General features: G+C 38.9%; 2 protein-coding genes across 2 annotated transcripts in view; both read right to left on the reverse strand.

Moving 5' to 3' along the window:
- Positions 1 to 495: 495 nt before the first annotated feature.
- rab1ba (zRAB1B, member RAS oncogene family a) lies at positions 496 to 8900 on the reverse strand. The gene is made up of 6 exons (XM_058393973.1): positions 8584 to 8900; positions 6078 to 6150; positions 5120 to 5215; positions 4663 to 4758; positions 3571 to 3702; positions 496 to 3445 (listed from the first exon to the last, which is right to left on the reverse strand). The coding sequence occupies exons 1-6, from the start codon at positions 8595 to 8597 to the stop codon at positions 3251 to 3253; spliced, it is 606 nt and encodes a 201-aa protein (XP_058249956.1). The 5' UTR covers positions 8598 to 8900; the 3' UTR covers positions 496 to 3250.
- Positions 8901 to 12658: 3758 nt separating this feature from the next.
- si:ch73-40a2.1 (ephrin type-A receptor 4-B) overlaps positions 12659 to 20453 on the reverse strand; it is a 10073-nt gene continuing 2278 nt past the window's right edge. The window contains exons 4-15 of the mRNA XM_058393972.1: positions 19130 to 19285; positions 18624 to 18950; positions 18280 to 18436; positions 17968 to 18068; positions 17246 to 17350; positions 16959 to 17039; positions 15880 to 15972; positions 15074 to 15195; positions 14857 to 14966; positions 14601 to 14760; positions 14373 to 14506; positions 12659 to 13158 (exon numbers count right to left, since the gene is read on the reverse strand). Of these exons, the coding sequence (XP_058249955.1) occupies positions 12843 to 13158; positions 14373 to 14506; positions 14601 to 14760; positions 14857 to 14966; positions 15074 to 15195; positions 15880 to 15972; positions 16959 to 17039; positions 17246 to 17350; positions 17968 to 18068; positions 18280 to 18436; positions 18624 to 18950; positions 19130 to 19285 (1862 nt within the window). The 3' untranslated portion in view covers positions 12659 to 12842. The remainder of the gene's footprint in view (positions 13159 to 14372; positions 14507 to 14600; positions 14761 to 14856; positions 14967 to 15073; positions 15196 to 15879; positions 15973 to 16958; positions 17040 to 17245; positions 17351 to 17967; positions 18069 to 18279; positions 18437 to 18623; positions 18951 to 19129; positions 19286 to 20453) is intronic.

The following is a 20453-nucleotide window of genomic DNA, read 5'->3' on the forward strand; positions in this document are numbered from 1 at the left end:
CCTGCATGAGCAGTTATTTTAATTAATTTAGTCTGACGTTGGATTGGACCTTGACTATTTTAAGCTACAGACTGGAAGTGATGATGCTTCACAGAAAAATGATGAAGCATCCAAAATATTCAACCCAGTCGTCTAGACAAAACAGTAAGGAAAACGTTTAGAGAATCATTAGTCATAATAAACTGAAGCATTTCTGTAACCTCAGAACACAGCAACAGGTATGCGTTGGTCACTCAAGCTTATAGACTGTACATTGCCTGATAAGATGACTTAAAATAATCATTAAAAGGTCCAGGGGAAAATCGCACATGCGCCCATCAAGTAATCCAGACTCGATGAATATGCAAATGACTTCATTCCCCTGAAAATGGCTGCTGTGTGTGCAGTGTGGGCTACGACTGACTTATATTTTCCCCCAGGAACAACTGCACTGACAGCGACCTTCCCACATAGCCATATTGTCTACATTTTAGCTAATAAAGACAAAAGCCACAATTAAGACATTGATCATTTTTATTATATATATTTATAATAATATGTACAGAAAGAAGAAAAACATGATCAAACTGAGCTATGAAAGAGAGCACCAGAGTGAGCAAGCGGAGGGAGAGAGGAAGAACTACCGGCCTGGTGCTCACTACAACCGTCGCCTGTGCCTTCATCATGCCTCGCCCCAAGCAACATAGTGATGTGCAAATGACAGAAAGAGAACAATAAACAATGTTAAAAAGTAAAAGCCAAACAAAAAAAACACGCAGCAAAATTCCATCACGTTCAGAAGTAGACCTCCCCACTTTTAATAACACCCCACCCCTCTACAATATTGCCCATAGGTCCACATCCATTAATCAGACACACAGCATCACAATGTAATAGCTCAATTCATAGGTTAAAATCAGTAGAACAGCAAGCCTTGTGGGGGGAGAAAAAAAAAACAACAAAACACATTCTGAAAATGTCGGAAGGAAACGGTGCACTCGGATTTAATGTGTGATGGAGTACAGGTCTGAAGTGAGACGTATAGATTCTTTAGCAGACATTACATGTAATTGAAATCGAAGGAATGTTCCTAAATACAGTAAACCCAACCCCATCCTGTACACCCCCCACCAACTTGCTACTGCTCCCTCCACCCCCTTTCCACCAATCCCGTCACTCACTAAACATGGTCTTTAATCTCCCAAAAATTGTTGTTACACTGAGGTTAGCAATGGCTGAAGTGGCATTAAAAGTTACTTTAAATGGCTCAGTTTATTAGTAATCTAATAGAACAATATGAAAGACACTGGTGCATTAAGACAGATCAACACAAACAGTGAATATTTTTTGTTTGGTTGGTTGTTGGTTTTTTCCCCCCATTAGAGCCACATTCTGTATATTTTGTCCACCAGAGGCTCATGGGTGCTAAATCTATCATTGTCAGTAAAGGGATTTTATGTTGTTTTGTGTGAAGTTGAAATCACAGTGAATGGGGTTGAGGGGCTTTAATTTGACGACCTGTCAATTTTGTCAAAACAGGATTTTTGTACTGATCTGGACCAAATAAAGTCCTCTCGATTACTTTAAGGTTCATCTCAGGCCTAATGCAAGAAGGGACTTAAACATGAGTGTTGCACTTTGCTTTCTGGAGGATATGGGAGGTCATATCCGATCTCTATGCCAAGACCAGTCAGTCCCAACATCCTCCTTCTTGATAAGAGACACACAGTACAAATATCCGACTGATTCAACACACCTTCAGGGATACTTCAAATTAAATCCCACTACATGCATGTTGACACTTATGTACTTTTAAGACATTTCTAAACCACACACTTCTGGAGGGATGATGAGGGTTGCGTCAAACACAGAGCTGGTACAGTGGACCATGCGCAATGCCTTTACAGATTGTATAGAAGACCAACTCTTTGAAATGCTAAGATGTCAAAGCACACGTCAAACCTAAGACATCGCGGACAAAATGAAAGCAAAAAGCCTACAAGGTTACTTTGACAAAAGATAGAATGGTTACACAGAGTGGAATATGTGAAAGCCATCCCATCACACCAGGAAAAAAAATGAAAAAACTCGCAATCCAAAAACTACTCTGCAAATACACTTGCATGAATTTGACTCATACCGCAGCCTTACTGCACCTGTGACGAAGTGTCCAGTGACGAAGTGTCCAGTGACGATGGAAAACTGACGATCACTTAAAATACAGAAGAGAAAATTGTTTCACCACTAAGATTTTCAGTTCCAGTTTTAATTTAACGTTTTTTTTTGTGTCCTGCTCCTAAATACACTGAAAACAAATGACAGGGGAGGAGCTAAATGAGGTAACAGGGAACAGTAGCTTTAGTCATCCAGCCTAAACCCCGACATCAAGTTTTCCACCCCCTCCCCACCAAACACCTTCATTCGACAGCAGTAAGCCTTTGTACAATAATTATGATTAGGAAAAAAAAAAAACCTACGATAAGTCTTAAAATTAATAATAATCCTAGTAAGATCAGAATATGAAATATAATATTGCCAAATTATTTTTTGTTTTCATTCTTTATACACTCAACAAACAAAGAAACTTCCACAAGTGCACGAGGGGTTTGTGTGTTGGATCTGTGTATGCAAAAATGGAGAGAGACTTCATGACAAACATGATTACATAACTTTCCCTCCTCACTTGCATCTCTCAGCTCTGCATATAATAAATAGGGTGTCCTCCGAAAGCCAATTACTTATCTGTTCTGAAGTTGCACCTGTCGGTCATAGGGCAGGTAACTTTCTAGGGACCCAGAAATCACTGTGCCTGTAGAGGGATGGGGTTATAGGTGGAAATTGAATGCAGGTGAGACTAAAGTAGAAGAAGAGGTTTGAAAAGACAAAGGTAGAGAGAGAGAGAGAGAGAGAGAGAGAGAGAAAGAGAGAGAGAGAGAGAGAGAGAGAGAGAGAGAGAGAGAGAGAGAGAGAGAGAGAGACAGGATCTGGCTCTAGGAGTATAAAACCAAGGAGAGGACCAGGATCTCATTGAGGAAGCTACAAAACTTCTTGCAAGGAAGCCAAGAGAAAGATAAACCTCAAGCTCTGGCTTCAAACGCAGTGGTTACTCCCATGAGAATGTTAGAACATCATCTGTTCTTATGCTCCTAGACGTATGCAGGTGTGTGTCTGTGTGTACATATGTAAGGGCAGAGAGGGCATGATTTTTGTGTGTATGTGTGTGTGTGTGTGTGTGTGTGTGTGTGTGTCGCGCAAGAGAAAGAGAGGCTCTTCAACAGCAGCCACCACCAGACTGTCGAACTGGAGTGCTCTCTATCTTCAGGTTGGGCTTGTCTCCTCCAGCCGTAGCTCCCGGTCCCATGCGTTTCTTGATCTCAGCAGCCATGGTCATGAAGGCCTGCTCCACATTAGTGGCATTCTTAGCACTTGTTTCAAGAAAAGGGATGGCAAGAGAGTCAGCAAATTCCTGCAAAGACATGAAAGGACCCCAATAAGAATAGAATATTGTACTATATTTAATGGAAGCCATTAAAAATGTTTCTGAAATCTCAAGTACAGAGTAAAAACATGGAAGCTTGTCTAAGTTCATACTTTGGCTGTTGTGTAGTCCACTACTTTCTTGGTGGTGAGGTCACACTTGTTCCCAACCAGCAGCTTGTTGACATTCTCACTGGCGTAACGATCAATCTCCTGCAGCCACTGCTTTACATTGTTGTAAGATTCCTACAGAGACAGCAAAAAGACTAAATAAAAATCGCACAATGCTGATTCTGCACCAATAGATTTAACTGCAAATAGACACAGTACGGTTTCTATAAAGCACCAACATATCTCAACAGAATGATTAACACAAAAATAAAGTGCAAAAAAAAAATGACATGTAACCTCCCCCAAGTGGCCAATTAGCTGCATTGTAAGCACAGGGCATACAGCTACATTAATTTTTGTCTCTGTGCCAATAGGGGGCACAGCATCTCTTCCAAACTGAATCAACCAGCGTAGCCGTGTGTTAAATTCTAATGGCAGCTCATTACAGGAAAGGCTTTCAAAACAATTACAACATGTATGGTAATAAAATACCATGTGCAATATCATACCATTATATCACTCTCTAGCACCCTTTTTTCTATCCTTTTGTATACATTTTGTATATATAGAATATTTCACTCAGATGTAAATCTGAAGCAATCTCTAGGAAAAAAAAAATCCTTCAGGATTAAAAGTTCTATCTTATCAGCTTCAGAAAGGTTCAAACAAGTTACAATACCAAGGATTTTAGCATGCAATACGACAATACACGTTTTCGTTGTTCTTTCGGCTGCTCCCTATTCGAGGTCGCCACAGCACATATCGATTTGGCACAGGTTTTACCCTCCCATTTTATCCGGGCTTGGGTCCTGCACTGAGAGTTAACTCTTCAGAGGCTAGGTTAGTGCCGGGAATCGAACCTGGGCCGTGGCAATGAGAGCATGGGACCCTGCAACTGGACCACCAGGAGGCCAATACAGCAATACACACAACAGTGTTAAAGGTTATCAAGCTTAAACCCTATAAGACATTCCAAGTCTCTGCATGTGTCTTCTTTTTTTTTTCATAAGATTTCCATTTCACTCAGCATGTGCTTTATTACACTTGGGTTATCTAATGAGGTATATACACTTCATTAGATAGTATTTGCAGTACCTGATCAGTGACATCATACACCACAATGATGCCATGGGCTCCTCTGTAGTAACTGGATGTGATGGTGCGAAACCTTTCCTGTCCAGCGGTATCCCACTGAAAGGGAGGAACATAATGGAAAACATGGTTAAAAAAAAAAAAAAAAGAAATGGAAATATATATTTAGGAAAGCATGAACAATTGTTAATCGGTACTCTGTAAGCACATTGAACCACAACGAACAGCAATATAATAACATAACTTCTTTTTATCCAAATACAAGCAAAGCTAGAATCCAACATATAACATGCAAACAGTTTTACAATACAGATGTGCCTTTTGTTTGTAGAACAACTGGAATATTTGTTGACTAAATTTGAAGTAACTGGCTTGAAACCATCTAGAAATACGCATGAACAGCAAGGAGCACATAAAAATTGAAAGTAGTAAATGAAAGCTTTTAAAAAAAATCACTCACAATCTGAAGCTTAATAGTTTTGCCATCCAGTTCAATGGTGCGGATCTTGAAGTCCACTCCGATGGTGCTGATGTAGCTCTCTGTGTACGTGTCATCCTAGACAACAAAGCATCCATGATCACGATCAGTTGTGTATTAAACAAAAAAGTATTCAGTTCCAACAGAATTTCAAGAACCACTATGTATATGATGATCCTTGTGCTTTGATAGTTGTGAAAGGTGCCTCCCACTTCGTGGCTCGCTCGCTCACTAATAAATCAGGGAAAAACCAAGTTCACCGAGTCATCTTGCAGGGGAGAAACCACTGGGACTCCCCAACACACCACCTCCCAGCCCATATACACCAGACCAGTCTGAATCGGAGTGTGATTGTTCACAGTGCACTTGCAGCATTGATCTGGTTTCAGACTCACTTGATTCAAACTCCAGTACATTTGTGATCATCTTACAGCAACAGAAAAGGGTATAGAGAACACAACGCTACTATCCATATACATTTTATTATTATTATTATTTTGGTGTTATTATGCACTCCAGGTCATCTGATCTCAACTTTCCCCTACCTCTCATGGTACATGTGTCTTGTGGAAACTAATAACAATAATGAGTCTTAAAAACATATGCAGGTTACTTTACTTCCTGAACAAGCGCGGAACTGAGTTGTGTTCACATTCACAGGAATCACAACAGTTTCAGTGCAACCGAACTCACACCATGTCCTGCAAGCATGTTCCTACATGACAGCTTTCACATTACCAATTTTTCACGATCTGTTTCAGACTAAACAGCCAGTAAGAAAAGTCCCCTGACACTATTTGCATGTATTGTACTCAACATGCACATTATTACTCAGTCTCTCTCAGTGTGCTGTTCACAACACGACCCTGTATGATAAGTGCATGCCAGAGTTTAATCATCTAAAAGTGGCGGTTTTATTTAAAACAGATATTGTACTTACTGCAAATCTCAACAGGAGACATGACTTGCCCACTCCAGAGTCACCAATGAGGAGCAGTTTGAACAGGTAGTCACTGAAAAGCAGAAATCACATTGCATGTAAAATATCACCAGCAAGGATTACAGTTCAAAAACAGTTAAGTAGTAAAAAAAAATAATGCAATGGTATGCAAGCAACAGGAGCTTATTTGGGGATTAAATAAGGTTTGTATATCAAATATCATTCTTTCAAACATCTTTAGATCCAAAACGTCTGTGTTTCATCATTTCACCAGGGTTCAGGAGAGTTCGAACAAGTGCTCCTTTAAAGACCTGAACATAAAATACTCACTGTTCCTTGTTCCAAAAAAAGACGGGGGGGATCAAAATCACATAAATAAACAAAGGTTCCTGATCCTTTTGGAAACAACATTTATAGCAGTTATGGAAGTGACTGTTTACATTAATAATATAACTCAACCTATTTCATTTATTGCACAGAAACGTAAACAGATAAGATAAACAAGTATAAATCATAACACAGGATTAAGTGGTAAACAAAAACAAGACCCATGCCCTTGACAAACACCACCATGTGATGGAAGCCCCCTCCTAACTATCTAAAATGTTGCAATCAACTAGCTCTCTGAATTCTGGGCACATGGCAGTGCCGAGGACTAACGTTACATATGCAACATGACGTTGCATCACATCTGTTGTGAAGCAATCAGCACTTTGTACATACAGCATGTCATACAGTTTGACGTGTCTGTCAAAAGACAGCACATAACGGGTCACTATTTTAAAGTTTGGTCAGATGCAAATGTGTTGCCATGAGCAATCGTATCGAACAATGCTGTTTCTGACCATCAGTGATGAGTAAGTGCATGTTTCATGAAGAGTAGCAAGAGCTAGGAAACAGCTGGAGTGTCAAATTAAACCTGCAGTGTATTAAACGGCTTACTGGGTGTTAACATATACATGCACAATTTACTCAACAACATGATTTTATTTTCTTTTATTTCTTTTGCTAAACATTGAACAAGTAAATTAATAGTCATCGGTGAGTTAGGTTTTATTTATAAAACCTTTGTTTCTGTCCCAATCTGGGAAATAGTTTTGACATGTCTGTGGATTCGACCTTATGCTTATTTGTATTGTTTTCACTGGATGTTGTGCATGCATGAGATTAAATTAATCCATATTAAACCATTTAAAATCCCCATGGAAATGAAAACACCCTAATTTACTTACATTTATATTTGATAGCAAGATGGTCCAAAGATCAAGTTACCATAGAAACACCCAACACATACCGAAACTTCTCCATTTGCACAAGGTGCTATTCTTTATTTATGAGCATTTTAAGGAGCTTTGGTATTGGTCTGATCAACCCGGTTTTGTCACATGGATCAGGAAATCCTGCTGTAAGCAATCCTCAGGAAAATTACATTTTGTTTTGTTACAGATCCTTTGTTACTACGATGCTACATTTCGGCCACATTGCCGATATCATATACATAATACACGATGGTCAAGATAGAAATCTGAGGAGAAACAAAGTGTTAGTTTGATCAGGTGTCAGGCAAAAAGAAAGAAAAAGTGTGAATTGTGCCACAGCTTGCTTTTCGGTGGTATTGTGATTATCAGCACTGACTCATCCATTCCAACTTGTCTAAGAAATCTTCTTTCCACTGATCTAGTTTTATTGGTGTTTAGCAACACAGTTATCGTGCATGATGAAAATGTGTTAAAGTATCGTGATGAGAGTTTGTTGCCATATCAGCCAACCCCTACACTAACGCCAATGACCTCCTCCTCCTCCTCCAGCCACAGCCCAGAGACTTCACAGGCCTAACCCTATCACACAGGAGACACAGACTAAGGTTCAACTTTTGTAAATTATCATCGGCGTCTCTGTTATTTTTATGAAACCATGTCCGACTGAAACGCACCCACTGCACCTAATGAGGCCAAATAAAACGACAGGAAACCGGCTGCGGCGTAAACCAATGGCGTCACTTTCGATTAGCAACCTAGCGTAAATAAGTCCACTGTCTTGTTTAAAAGTCTCAGTAGCGGGGGAAACAAAGGTGTAATCGAATAATGGCTCTTTGTTGACGTACCCAAGACGTACCCCAAAATGGTAACCCATTTCACATTTTAGCTAGCGATCTGGTTTGGTTATAATAGTTAAATTAGCATAACGAACCCGTATTCCGACAACGTGAGCCTCCGCCGCTGGGAGTGGCTGGTAGTAAGCTGCGTTCTGCGCTTGGGTTGGCTCACACTCGAGCAGACCCGGATCGTAGCCAATCACACTACAGGAAGTGGATTGTGTCGTAAAACGGGTGGAGAATAAAACCCTGGGTTAAGCTAGCAAGAGAGCCAGCTGACGGGGGCTAAGTAGACGATGTGACAAAGCTTGTCCGCTAAACGACGCCATGGCTTCATCTCTAATGGATATGAAACAAGTGAGAGTAGCTCATTTGTTTTGCATGTGTAGTGAAGAGCGAGTAAATACTTACTATTCAGGATTCATGGTGGGCGAAGGCCGGCGTGTTTTTCTTTTTCTTTTTTTTTAGGTGGAAATCTGACGGACACTCTTCCTTCCTCTTTTCACTCCTAGAGATGATTTTTTCCCCCTCGTTTGTAATTGTGAGGCACTGTGGCGAAAGCTGCTGTGTCTCTTTCTACCCTCCGCTGCTGATACGCTGCACACTTGCCTTTCTTGTTAGGTCCTTTTTACTTACCAGGACATTACTATAGTGAATAGCAGCACGGCTGTTTTATCCTTGCTTTTCTTCCTTCCTCTCTGGCCGCAGGAAAAGTACAAGATGGCTGCGCAGGTGCGGCAGTGACATCAGATGACGTGGCAATACGGACGGATTTCAAACGATACTCTTCTTTCTCAAAAAAGGAAAAAAGAAAGCAAGAAGTTAAGCAACACGTCGCCCTCCTCTATAGTTTCTGGCTCTTGAATTTAATTTTAATTAAACCGATTTACACAATTATAAACGAAGTTCATTAAAAGAGTTTCATGAAAAAAAAAATGTATGAGAAAGTAATATTTCAAATTGTTTTTAATCAGCTCTTAATTTGATCATTGTTGACTTTTCAACCCAAATGTTTACTAGTGTATTTTACAAATAAATAAATAAATAAATAAAATCGTTAATTCATTTCTTAAGTGCTTATCTGTGACATACACTGACCAGGCATAACATTATGACCACCTGCTTAATATCGTGTTGGTCCCCCTTTTGCTGCCAAAGCAGCAACTGCACTGTGTGTTCTGACACCTTTCTGTCAGAACCAGCATTAACTTCTTCAGCAATCTGAGCAACAGTAGTTCATCTACTGGATCGGATCACACGGGCCAGCCTTCACTCCCCACGTGCATCAATGAGCCTTGGTTGTGCATGACCCTGTCGCCGGTTCTATCAATCACTTTTGATAGATACTGACCACTGCAGACCGGGAACACCCCACAAGAGTTGCAGTTTTGGAGAGTCCTGACCTTAACCTGATAGAACACCTTTGGGATGAATTAGAGCGGACACTGTGAGCCAGACCTTCTCATCCAACATCAGTGCCTGACATTACAAATTTTTTCACAAAAATTCCTATAAACACACTCCTAAACATTGTGGAAAGTCTTCCCAGAGGAGTTGAAGCTGCAAAGGGCGGGCCAACTCCATATTACATTCATGAGCATGTAAAGGCAGACGTCCCAGTTTTGGCCTGGCTCGCAGTCTCCTCTCTAATTCATCCCAAAGGTGTTCTATCAGGTTGAGGCCAGGACTCTGTGCAGGCCAGTCAAGTTCCTCCACACCAAACTCCCTCATCCATGTCGTTATGGACCTTGCTTTGTCCACTGGTGCGCAGTCATGTTGGAACAGGAAGGGGTCATCCCCAAACTGTTCCCACAAAGTTGAGAGCATGAAATTGTCCAAAATGTCTTGGTATGCTGGAGCATTAAGAGTTCCTTTCACTGGAACTAAGGGTCCAAGCCCATCCCCTGAAAAACAACACCTGAATTCAATGATTTGGAGGGGTGTCCCAAAACTTTTGGCAACATAGTGTAGTTGTGATGGTCAGGTATCCTCAAACTTTTTGCCATATAGTTTATCACTTGTCCTCTCTGCTCTGCATAACATGTTGTTTCTTGCTGTGTCTGTTATGTCATTATGTCTATTTCCTTTTAAGTCACTAGCAGGCCTGTGGTTAACTCCCACAAATACCTAGCTATGTGGCTGTTTTTGTTTCTCCACACAATAGACACCGCTCGCTTATTTTATTTCTTGTACAATAAGTGTTTATCTTGAAGAGCAAAGCTGCAAGAATTGTGTTCATTTAGCCAGTTTCTGAATTATTTGGACGTCTAAGAAATGCATCAATTACATACTCCCTGCCTTGGCCCTAACATCTAAAAGGTGCAATGTTTGACTATGAGCCATTGCTGATATATAGCTGGCAGAAATTCAGATGTGTGCTGAATACAGACACATTAATGATGTTTTGGTGAGATCTTAATGTATTATGTGTGGTAGATATTGGCATTATTATTATTAGCTGTTTTGCTGTTAGCACTGGGTTGATGGTACACCTACATACATACATACATTGTCATCAGTCCTACCCTTAGCCTATTTTTAGCTCAATGGTTGTTTCCAAAATGTATGAAGGTTGCCTTTTCTCCCTTGATGCCCAGTGGCATCAGGATACTGGTGGATTTTTCAACTGTCTCCTTTGTGGACTCATCAAGTAGCAGCCAAAATCATCACATGTCCTTCTACACATTATGAAACTTGGTCTTATAGTGAGTTCTAAATCAAGCTCATCATTTTTGACAGATTCTGTCAGGCTGTTATGTGCAGAACTGGCTTTATTTTCATTAGAGACAGGCCCATGACCGGCTTTACCATTTACTATACACTGTTCTTCCTCCACCTTTTCACAGCCCCTCAATATGATTTTGAGAATTGCAGCTGGGATGCTCATGAATGAAGGACATCCTCTTATATAACCTTAAGCGGGAAGTAAATCTTAGGGCTGCCATTTCAGGGCACCTTAAGATCATGAATTGCATCTCTCTGGAGTCTCAATCCATAACAACCTTCTATTACAAGCTGTTAAGCCTACTGTTTTCTAAGAGCTTGTCATCAGAGCTCTCCCTTGTGCTGGAGTGCACTGAAAGGGCAACAGAAAAGGGTGGGTGAAAACAATTTTTACTCAAAAAGTGGGAGAACTGCATGCTTTGAAAATAAGTACACATTAGTGGCCATTTGACCTTGTGGTTGAACCTGGGATAGCAGCCTACTGTGCAGCACCCTATGAAGGGCTTATAGCTCTAGGGTTTAACTCAGGTTATTCGCTGTTCAGTTTCTCATGTTCCTTTTCCCCAATTTGCACGTATTTCCTCCAGGATATAGCGTTTCATTCCCTACAGTAGTATAAAGCAGTAACTGAAAATGAATGAAATTTCCCAGTCCCTGTCCAGCTGCCATTATATGTAAATGGAAAACCAACAGAATCACTAGGTTGAGTATTTCCATACATTTAAATACATGCAGTAGGTGTCCCAAAAGTTTCCATACAAAGAGGAAATTAACACTTGTTCATTTAACTTCATTTACAAAACATTCTTTATATGATTGCCATTTCTTTGTAAACATACACAATTTGGCACACTTTAACACACTTTGACTCCCAGGTTGGCAGCAGTGTTAGGTGTGATCTGATGTGCTTCCTTAAAATCACACCCTTGCAACAGCTGCCTGGTCCAGTTGTGAGAAATGATTTCAAAATCTTCTTTATCATATATGATCTATATAAAATAAAATTGAAAGATTGTGAAAGACATTTCTTGGTAAATTGTGTTCATTTCCTCAATGAGGACTTCAAGGAAACCCTGTATATATAATTTAATTTCTTTGTGAGTATATAATACCCACTAGAGTCTGACAGGATTGTACAATACGAAAGTGGAAATAGAGTTTCGTTTCACAAACATTAATGCTGACTAATTGTTCAAGTGTTTTATGATTCACTTAGTCATTGTTAATCATTCTGGGAAACATTTCAACAGCTCTGCAAGAACTTGCAAAAACAGGTAGAGGAGCGGAAGTGGAGGCTGAGAGGAGCGGTTTAATAATGAATCGCATGGCCGCTAGCACAGATCTATGAGACCACAGAATCAAGGGTAAGGCTATGACTTCAGTAAGTGAATTTAGAAGGGGCTAATGATTTTAGTAAAGATTATGTAAATCAGATTTTGCATTGTATTATTATTTTTTAGTTTATTCTGATCAGAGTGTGGTAATGTTTTGAAGGGTGCCATGGTTTTTACACAGTTAATATTTGTAAAAGAGCTTTTCATCAGATGTCTAGATGTATTAACGTGAGGTCACTGCATCTGTGGGACTATATCTGTTGTCTGTTAGTCAGACTGTTAATACTTTTTCTTTTCATGTCTGGCTATATGAAAAACAATAGTATAAAGTGTAAATGGCATGTGTAAAAACATGGCCCAAGCTCTAAAGGTCTAAATTATAAATACTGTAGGCACTAAATAGAAAAAATGGATTTTACACAAATGGATCAGCTATTAAGAATACATTTATATTAAAAAAAATATATATTTTTTTTGCATTTCAAACATTTTACAGCAGGCAGCATGTCCTGTTGTTGTTTCAGTCTCATTTAAAAAGCTTGCGAAATATATATACACAAATCTAACACTTTAATTCTGTTTGTGTCCCTTGTTTTTCTCATTTTTGACAGTCTATATGCCACTTGTACTGCATAGTAGATATCCATCTTCTGCGGTTTCCTTCCTCTCCTCTTTTTCTGCAGGACAGGTTGTTTTGCCCACTGGCGAGGGCAAGTAAATGTTTCCTGCAGCTCCCTCAGGGTCAGGCTCTGCAGCACTGCTCTGGGTGGCGTTGGCTGCCTCCAGGCCCTGGTTGATGTAGTAGTTCTCTTTACTGGGCTCCAAGGGCGGAAGCTCACACAGTAGAGCTTTGAGTATCCGAGCCAGCTTTGCAAAACAAGGCCGCTTAGAGGGCTCTTTGTGCCAGCAGCTAAGCATCACCTCATATCTGAAAGGGTGATAGAGGAAGTGGAAAAAAACGAGAGAAACACAAGAAGCTTTAGAGGCTACTAGAGCTTGGTTGATGCTGAATTTAAAAGGCCATGCTCAATAGTTACTTATTTATGAATTTTACAGACTTTGTTTTTTTGTCACTAAAGAAAGATCTCAAAACATCAAAACATAATACACAACCCATGAGATAATTCAGTAGGATGAAAAAAATCCCTCTGTTCATTTCTGTGTTCAATTTTGTTTACTAGGTAAAAGTTCAGGGTTTTTTTTTTAATCAAATATCAGCCAGTATTAGCATATAAAAGTTCATCTTCCTAATAGTTAAAAAAAAAAAAGCTCAGAATTTCTATGCAACTGTGTGAAAATATAATATACGGCCAAAAGTATGCGGACACCTAAACATTACCCCTGTAATTGCTTGCTGAACCTCTGAATCCAAAGGTGACATCCTATTCCAATGTTGCTTGTGGATTTGTTGGGTGAGGAGACCTGTGGTGAAGTCCAGTGTTCATACCAAAGGTGTTTAATTGGGTTGAGGTCAGAAGTCTATGTAGGAAATTCGAGTTCTTTCAAACCAACTTTGTCACACAGTGTCATTATAGACCTTACTATGTGGTCAGGGACATTGCCATGATGGAACAGGTTTGGGACTCATCCACTTTGTTTCAGCATACAAATTCATAGACTAGACAGTCATGGGCCTCAAGTTTGAGCAAGGCCCACAAACATTTGGCCATATAGTTTAAGTTACTTCTGAGGTCTAAATACTGATGTTCTTTAATTTATATGCTTAACTCCACTCCGAATATGGACATTTAAGATGAGACATAAACTATCATTTCTATTTGAAGACTTTATTTCCTACAAAACATTGTTGTTGTTGTTGTATTAAGTTTAATTCAGTTGCTTCTAATCAGGCCTTTCAGAAACCTTGCAAAATTCCTACTTGTGATGTCCACTCAGAGTTTGACACAAACATTTTTTTTCCAGGTCAGAAGGTGGGAATTACAGTTTTAGTTTCAGCCTGCTATTGTACTCTGAACTGTTAATACATAACCAATATGAAAAATTCTAAATTAACCTTAAAATTGATTGTATTTGAAATGTATTCTAATAATCTTTGCCCTGTTTGGATTCAGAGAAAGCATCACTACAGCATTCGTTCTCAGGTTGCATCTTGCTGATTGAAAACATATGGAAAGCACTCACAGTTTATTGTCACAGTCCCCCTGTCTGAGGCGATGCCCACTCTCCAGCAGTTCCAGAAGCTCATGGTTGGGGATGCCGGGATATGGAGTCTTTCCTCTGGACACAATTTCCCACATGGTTACTCCGAAGGACCACTACATACAATAAAAAAAAAAGTGAAAGATTCAACAAACTCTTCAGATGAAACCCACAAAAAAACTGATCTTAGCAGTAATATTCAGGACTGACCACATCACTCTTGCTGGTGTAGATAGATTCCGAAAGGCTCTCCACAGCCATCCACTTGATTGGCATTCGAATAGCAACCTTCTGTCTGTAATAGTTACTGCTGTAGATCTGCTTGGACAGGCCGAAGTCAGCTACCCGAACACGCAGATCATCTCCCAACCTTCACATGTGGGTGATGAGCGGGATAAAAAAAATGATTCAAATGCCACTAGTTTACTGTAAAATGAAATGTTCAGAAATGCCATCATGGTCTTACATGCAGTTGCGTGCTGCCAAATCTCTGTGCAAAAAGCCCTTGGAACTGAGATATTCCATGCCTGAAGCAATGTCAATCATGAAGCGTAGAAGGCTCTGATGAGGCACGAACTGAAATGAAGAAGTCAGTTACAGGTTCCACAAGAAATTAAGTCATTTGTAATTTAGTCGATGTTTTTGATGATTGATGTGTATGTGTGTGTGTCTTTGGTATTCACCATAGGAATGTCACCATAGCGGGTGGCTATAAGAAATCGTCTCAGGTCTCCATGTTTCAAGAATGGTAGGATGACACGTGGAACAGGAATGGACGAGTCCTGTACTGTCTCCAGTGTGACACCTGGTGGACAGATATGGAACATAAATACACAATTTCCACATTCTTACAAAACGTCATCACCCAGTTCTCCGTTATCTGTATTTCCCTGTAGCTTTTATTCTTATGTCAACTTCTTACTCTCATGTTTAGTTACCTGGCAAGTTGAGGATCAATGTTAAGCAGTAGCAACTCACTTGAGGCCATTTGTAAAAAGATAACATATACTCACTGAGCTCTTTATCAGAAATGCCTGGACATCTGATCATTCATGTAATTATCTAATCAGCCAATCATGTGGCAGCAGTCCAATGCATAGAATAATGCAAACAGGAGCCAGCAACTTCGGATAATGTTCACATCAACCATCAGAATGGGGAAAAATGTGATTTTGGTTGTGGCATGATTGTTGGAGCCAGACAGGAGATATTTTATAACTGCTGGTCTCTTGGGATTTTCACACCCAATTAAAAAAAACATCCAGTGAGCAACAGTTCTGTAGACAGAAATGCCTTTTTGATTAGAGAGACTGGTTCGAGCTGACAGAAAGGCTACAGTAGCTTAGATAACCTCTCTGTACAACTGTTATGTGATAACAATAACCCTGGCCATAAACAAAATGTAACAATACCCAGTAAGAAGACTTTCACAGAGATAGATGTACGATAACTTCCCTGGAAATAAAAAAATTCAGAAGTTCTACTTTACCTAGCAGTTTCACAATGTTATCATGGTCAAAGTGCTGCATAATTTCAGCTTCCTTGAGAAATGACTGCAGATCATCCTGGCTGTAAATTCCAACTATAACAACAATTAGAAAGAACATATTCTAAATTAAAGATTTCAATAATGTTTAACATTTTAAATGCGAGTGAGATGAATAGCCGATGTATTCTATTATAATCTATTCAATTTCAGTATAATTTCTGAAGTATATACATTACATGACCCAAAGTATGTGGACACCTGACCATCACCCCCATATGTGTTTTTTTGAATCTCATTCCAGATTTAATCCCCCGTTATAACAGCCTCCACTTTTCTGGAAGGCTTTCTACCAGATATTGGAGCGTGACTGTGTGGATTTGTTCATTCATCCACAGGAGCATTAGTGAGATCAGACACTACCATTCGGTGAGGAGGTCTGGGGTGCGGTCAGTGTTCCAGTTCATCTCAAAGCTGTTTAGTGGAGTTGAGGTCAGGACTGCAGGGCACTTGAGTTCTTCCACTCCAAACCATTTCTTCATTGAGTTCGCTATGTATATATGAGCCTTGTCATGCTAGAACAGGTTTGGGCTTCTTAGTTCCAGTAAAGGAAAACTGTAACCTTACAGCATTCAAAGACTTTCTATGCAATTGTGTGCTTCCAACATTGTGGCAACAGTTTGTTGAAGAACCACATATGCCATGTGTTGGTCAGGTGTCCACTACAATTTGGCCATATAGCGTATGATGCACATAGACTTTGCATTAAGTTATTATGACAAAGTGTTTAAAGACAGATGGCTGTACATAAATACTAATTATAGATCGTCATGTGTCAGTTACAAATATAACCTGTTAAGGAAGATAGACCAGATCTCACGGTATAAAGTGGTCTTATCAAGTAATGTAATGCAGTCATAAGGATAGTTATACAGGGCAGGAAAGCAAACTGAAATCTGCCAGTTTACCGCTGCCCATATTGTAATAGAGCCAACTCCTTTATTATATTACTTATGGATATAAAACAAGGAGTTAATCATAATGTGTAGCTGTATTAGAAGCTGTTCTTATCATTTACTTGCCTCTCATGGTCTTCACTGCCACCTGGATATTCTCATTGTCATCTGATAAGAATATACCCTCATAGACTGCCCCAAATTCTCCTAAAAGAAGTGAAATGTCAAACCTATTCAAATACACTTCATCAAAGACACTATGTAAACGAGGACTACAATTAATTTTAATGAAGTACTATATCATAAAAACAATGAAATTTAATATATTAATTACTGGCCTACATCATTCAGGAAAAAAAACAAAGAAAAAAAAGACAAGTTCTTTCTGATTGGCTAACATTTTAGATGCGTACCTCTCCCAAGCTCTTTCCCCAGTGTGACTCGGCTGCGATCTACCAACACGTCTCTAATACCAGACAGCAGATTTCTATTCACACTGTCCAAAATCTGAACAGAGCCTAAAAAGAGACAGTGCCAGAAACAGCTCTGAGTTATAGCTCACACACACACACATACATATATATATATATATATATATATATATATATATATATATATATATATACACTACTCACAAAAAGTTAAGGTTTTTGGTTTTTGGGTGAAATTGGCCACTTCCCTCTGAGAACATCCTGTGTGAAGCCTCGCAATAGCAAGGTACTGTTGATCAATAGTTAGGTGTGGTCTTGGTCTCATGATGTCAAAATGTGAACAGCATGATGAAGAGGACTGTTTAAATACCAATTCTAACTGAACCAGAAAATTTATTGGTCGATTTGTGGATCAAACACCAGTTGTGAATTTTGCCGTTAAGCACCTTGTTAGAGAACAGCAAGTTATTCAAAAAGTACTGAAACACTGAACAGTTGGACATGTGCATTCAGAAGTGTAGAGAAGGTCAAATTATGTTCACCTGTAAAGGTTATAGTGCATTTTAGGTGCATCCTGAAATTTCACCCGAAAGCCAAATATCTTTAACTTTTTGTGAGTAGTGTATATATATATATATATATGTGTGTATATTTAATTACACTGCAGATGTACATACACAGAAATTGTTAAAATAAAGTCTTACTGGTAGTCTGTTGAGGAGGTGCAGTTTGTGGTTCTTCAGGGTGTCTGTATGTTGTACCAACATCATGTAAAGGCACAACCTCCACTTCATCTCTAAACCTACTATAGATTATAAATCAGTAAATTAGTAATTAGATTGAAGTCCTTAGACTTGTTTGAATTTTTATTGTCAACACTATTAATGATAATAGTGCATTTATGAAAATATTTATTTAACTATCATTTATTAATTATTTAATTTATCTTTTTTTGTTCTTTGGAATTTTAATAAAATGTTTTATTTACTCCTATAAAAAAATACTAGATTATTTACCTGAATTTGTTATAACCTCTGTATATAAAGAAGGCAGCTGGTATCAGAGCCAGCAGTATTACAAACAGCACACTGACAATCACTGGGGTTTTGAGCTGTTCCTGGGCAGCAGGGGTTGGTACAGGAACAGCACTGGTGGCAACTACTGGTGTCTTCCCTGTCAGGCACACAGAGAGAATTTTGCACATATTACCTGATGCCTGCTAATTAGGACAAAATGTCTATACAGTGATCTACATACGATCTTAAATATATGTGCAGTCAAATTTTACCATCATCTGAACTAAAAAATGAATGATGTATAATTGTCCAGATCCAATATTTCCATATGAATCACCACGTACCTATTATAATGAACTGTGAAGACCCAGATGTGCCCAGTTTCTGAGATATTCTGTTGTATGCTCTGACAGAAACCTGGTAGCTCATATGTGAATGTAATCCAGTAATGTTGGCCATTGTTTCAGTCAGTTCCCTTGATTGTGGCCTTATTAACAATGTATTTTTGCATGGAATCCATGTCTCATGAGATTCTTTTGTTTTTTGTCTACACTCTACATCATACATCACTTCTGGTCTTCCACCCAGATCTGCAGGCATGGCCCAGTTCAGAATCAGGGCATTGTTGCTGAAGTGATGGATAGTTAAGTTAAGTGGTGCTGATGGAGATCCTGAAAAGAAATAACAGAAAGAATGAAATGATTTTCTTACGTGTTTATAGCTATATCTATGACTGTCTATAAATTTCTATTAAAATAAGCACTGGGATGTGAATGATTTAGACAAGTCTTTTTATTAATAAAATAAAGACACTTGTAAATAAAATTAAACATAAAATAAAATTACACACTTGTACAGCCTAGTTGTGGTGGGTCATCCTGCAGTCGGGCATATCCCTTTTCACATTCACACTCTGAAGCACCTTCTGAGGACGTTCTGCTATTGTATGGGCAAAGCTGACATTCTCCACTATCATTGGCAGCTTTGTAGGTTCCCAGACCACAAGCTGTTTAAGAGATAAATCAAATAAAAGTTTTTTTTTATTTACATTCAAAGCCATCTACCCATATCTTGTAATTGTTTCTTTTTTCTTTGATAACACCACCAATAACAATACAGGTTTTCCCCAGATCAACATATCCAATTCAGCCCATTTCCTGGGTTAGTACATGTATTTTAGCAGGGAAATCACCAAACTATTTTACCAGGCCTACAAGAGGTGGACACCCCAGATGAGTATCTTTGTGTTTCTGTTGATTACACCTTGACCAGTAGCTCTAAGAACATGAAATACCACAAGTATTTATTAACCCTTGGTGGATAACATGTTTTGACCCATGCCTGGAATGACTAAGTGCCTTTTTTCCTTCTGTTTTCTTTCTCTTTTCTCAGTGTTGGAACATGGAGATGACTAATACTGCCTACAGACTAAGTACATGCATGTGGTTCTGTCTGCTGTTCATGATGCACAGGACGACCAAACTTCTCTTTTATCACTTAAATATTATTCTCAACACTAAAAAATCTCTTTGCCAGTGATCACCAGCCCTATGGATCGTTCTAGACAATACAGCAGAGCTAAGTGTAGAGTAATAAGATTAATATGGAATAAGACTAGTTATCTGGACTATTCAGAGCCCATAATGGGTTCTTAGTCCAGTGCTGAATAGAACTGGTGGAAAGTGTGTTTTTTTCTGGTCTTCAACATAAAAAATATTTATTTTTTACATTTTTTTACATTTATTCTAGGCCTCATGTGAAAACTGGAACAGATAATGCAGCCATTCTTGCCTACAGGAAAGGTCAGATTGGAGAGCGGTGCATTTCTCAGTGACTCCACTGAAATTAGAATAGTTGAATACTTGTCATTTTGTAGCCCTATGGCACTAGAACTGGCACTACTTAAGACTGTGCTACCTCTAAATTAATAAGCATAAATTTCATTAGGGATAAAAAAAAGGGATAAAATAGTAACTTTTAAACTTTATATATTTTTTTTCTCTGTGCTTCAATACTTCTGTAAAGCTGCTTTAAGACAATGTCCATTGTTAAAAGTGCCATACAAATAAATTAAATTGAACTGAATTGAAAAATATTGATTATTAGGGCCTAACACTGGTCATATATGTAGCTAGCAGCCGGGGGATTTCTATTACAGAGTGCTAACTCATGAG

Source organism: Hemibagrus wyckioides, linkage group LG07, assembly GCF_019097595.1.
Source record: "Hemibagrus wyckioides isolate EC202008001 linkage group LG07, SWU_Hwy_1.0, whole genome shotgun sequence".
NCBI lineage: Eukaryota > Metazoa > Chordata > Actinopteri > Siluriformes > Bagridae > Hemibagrus > Hemibagrus wyckioides.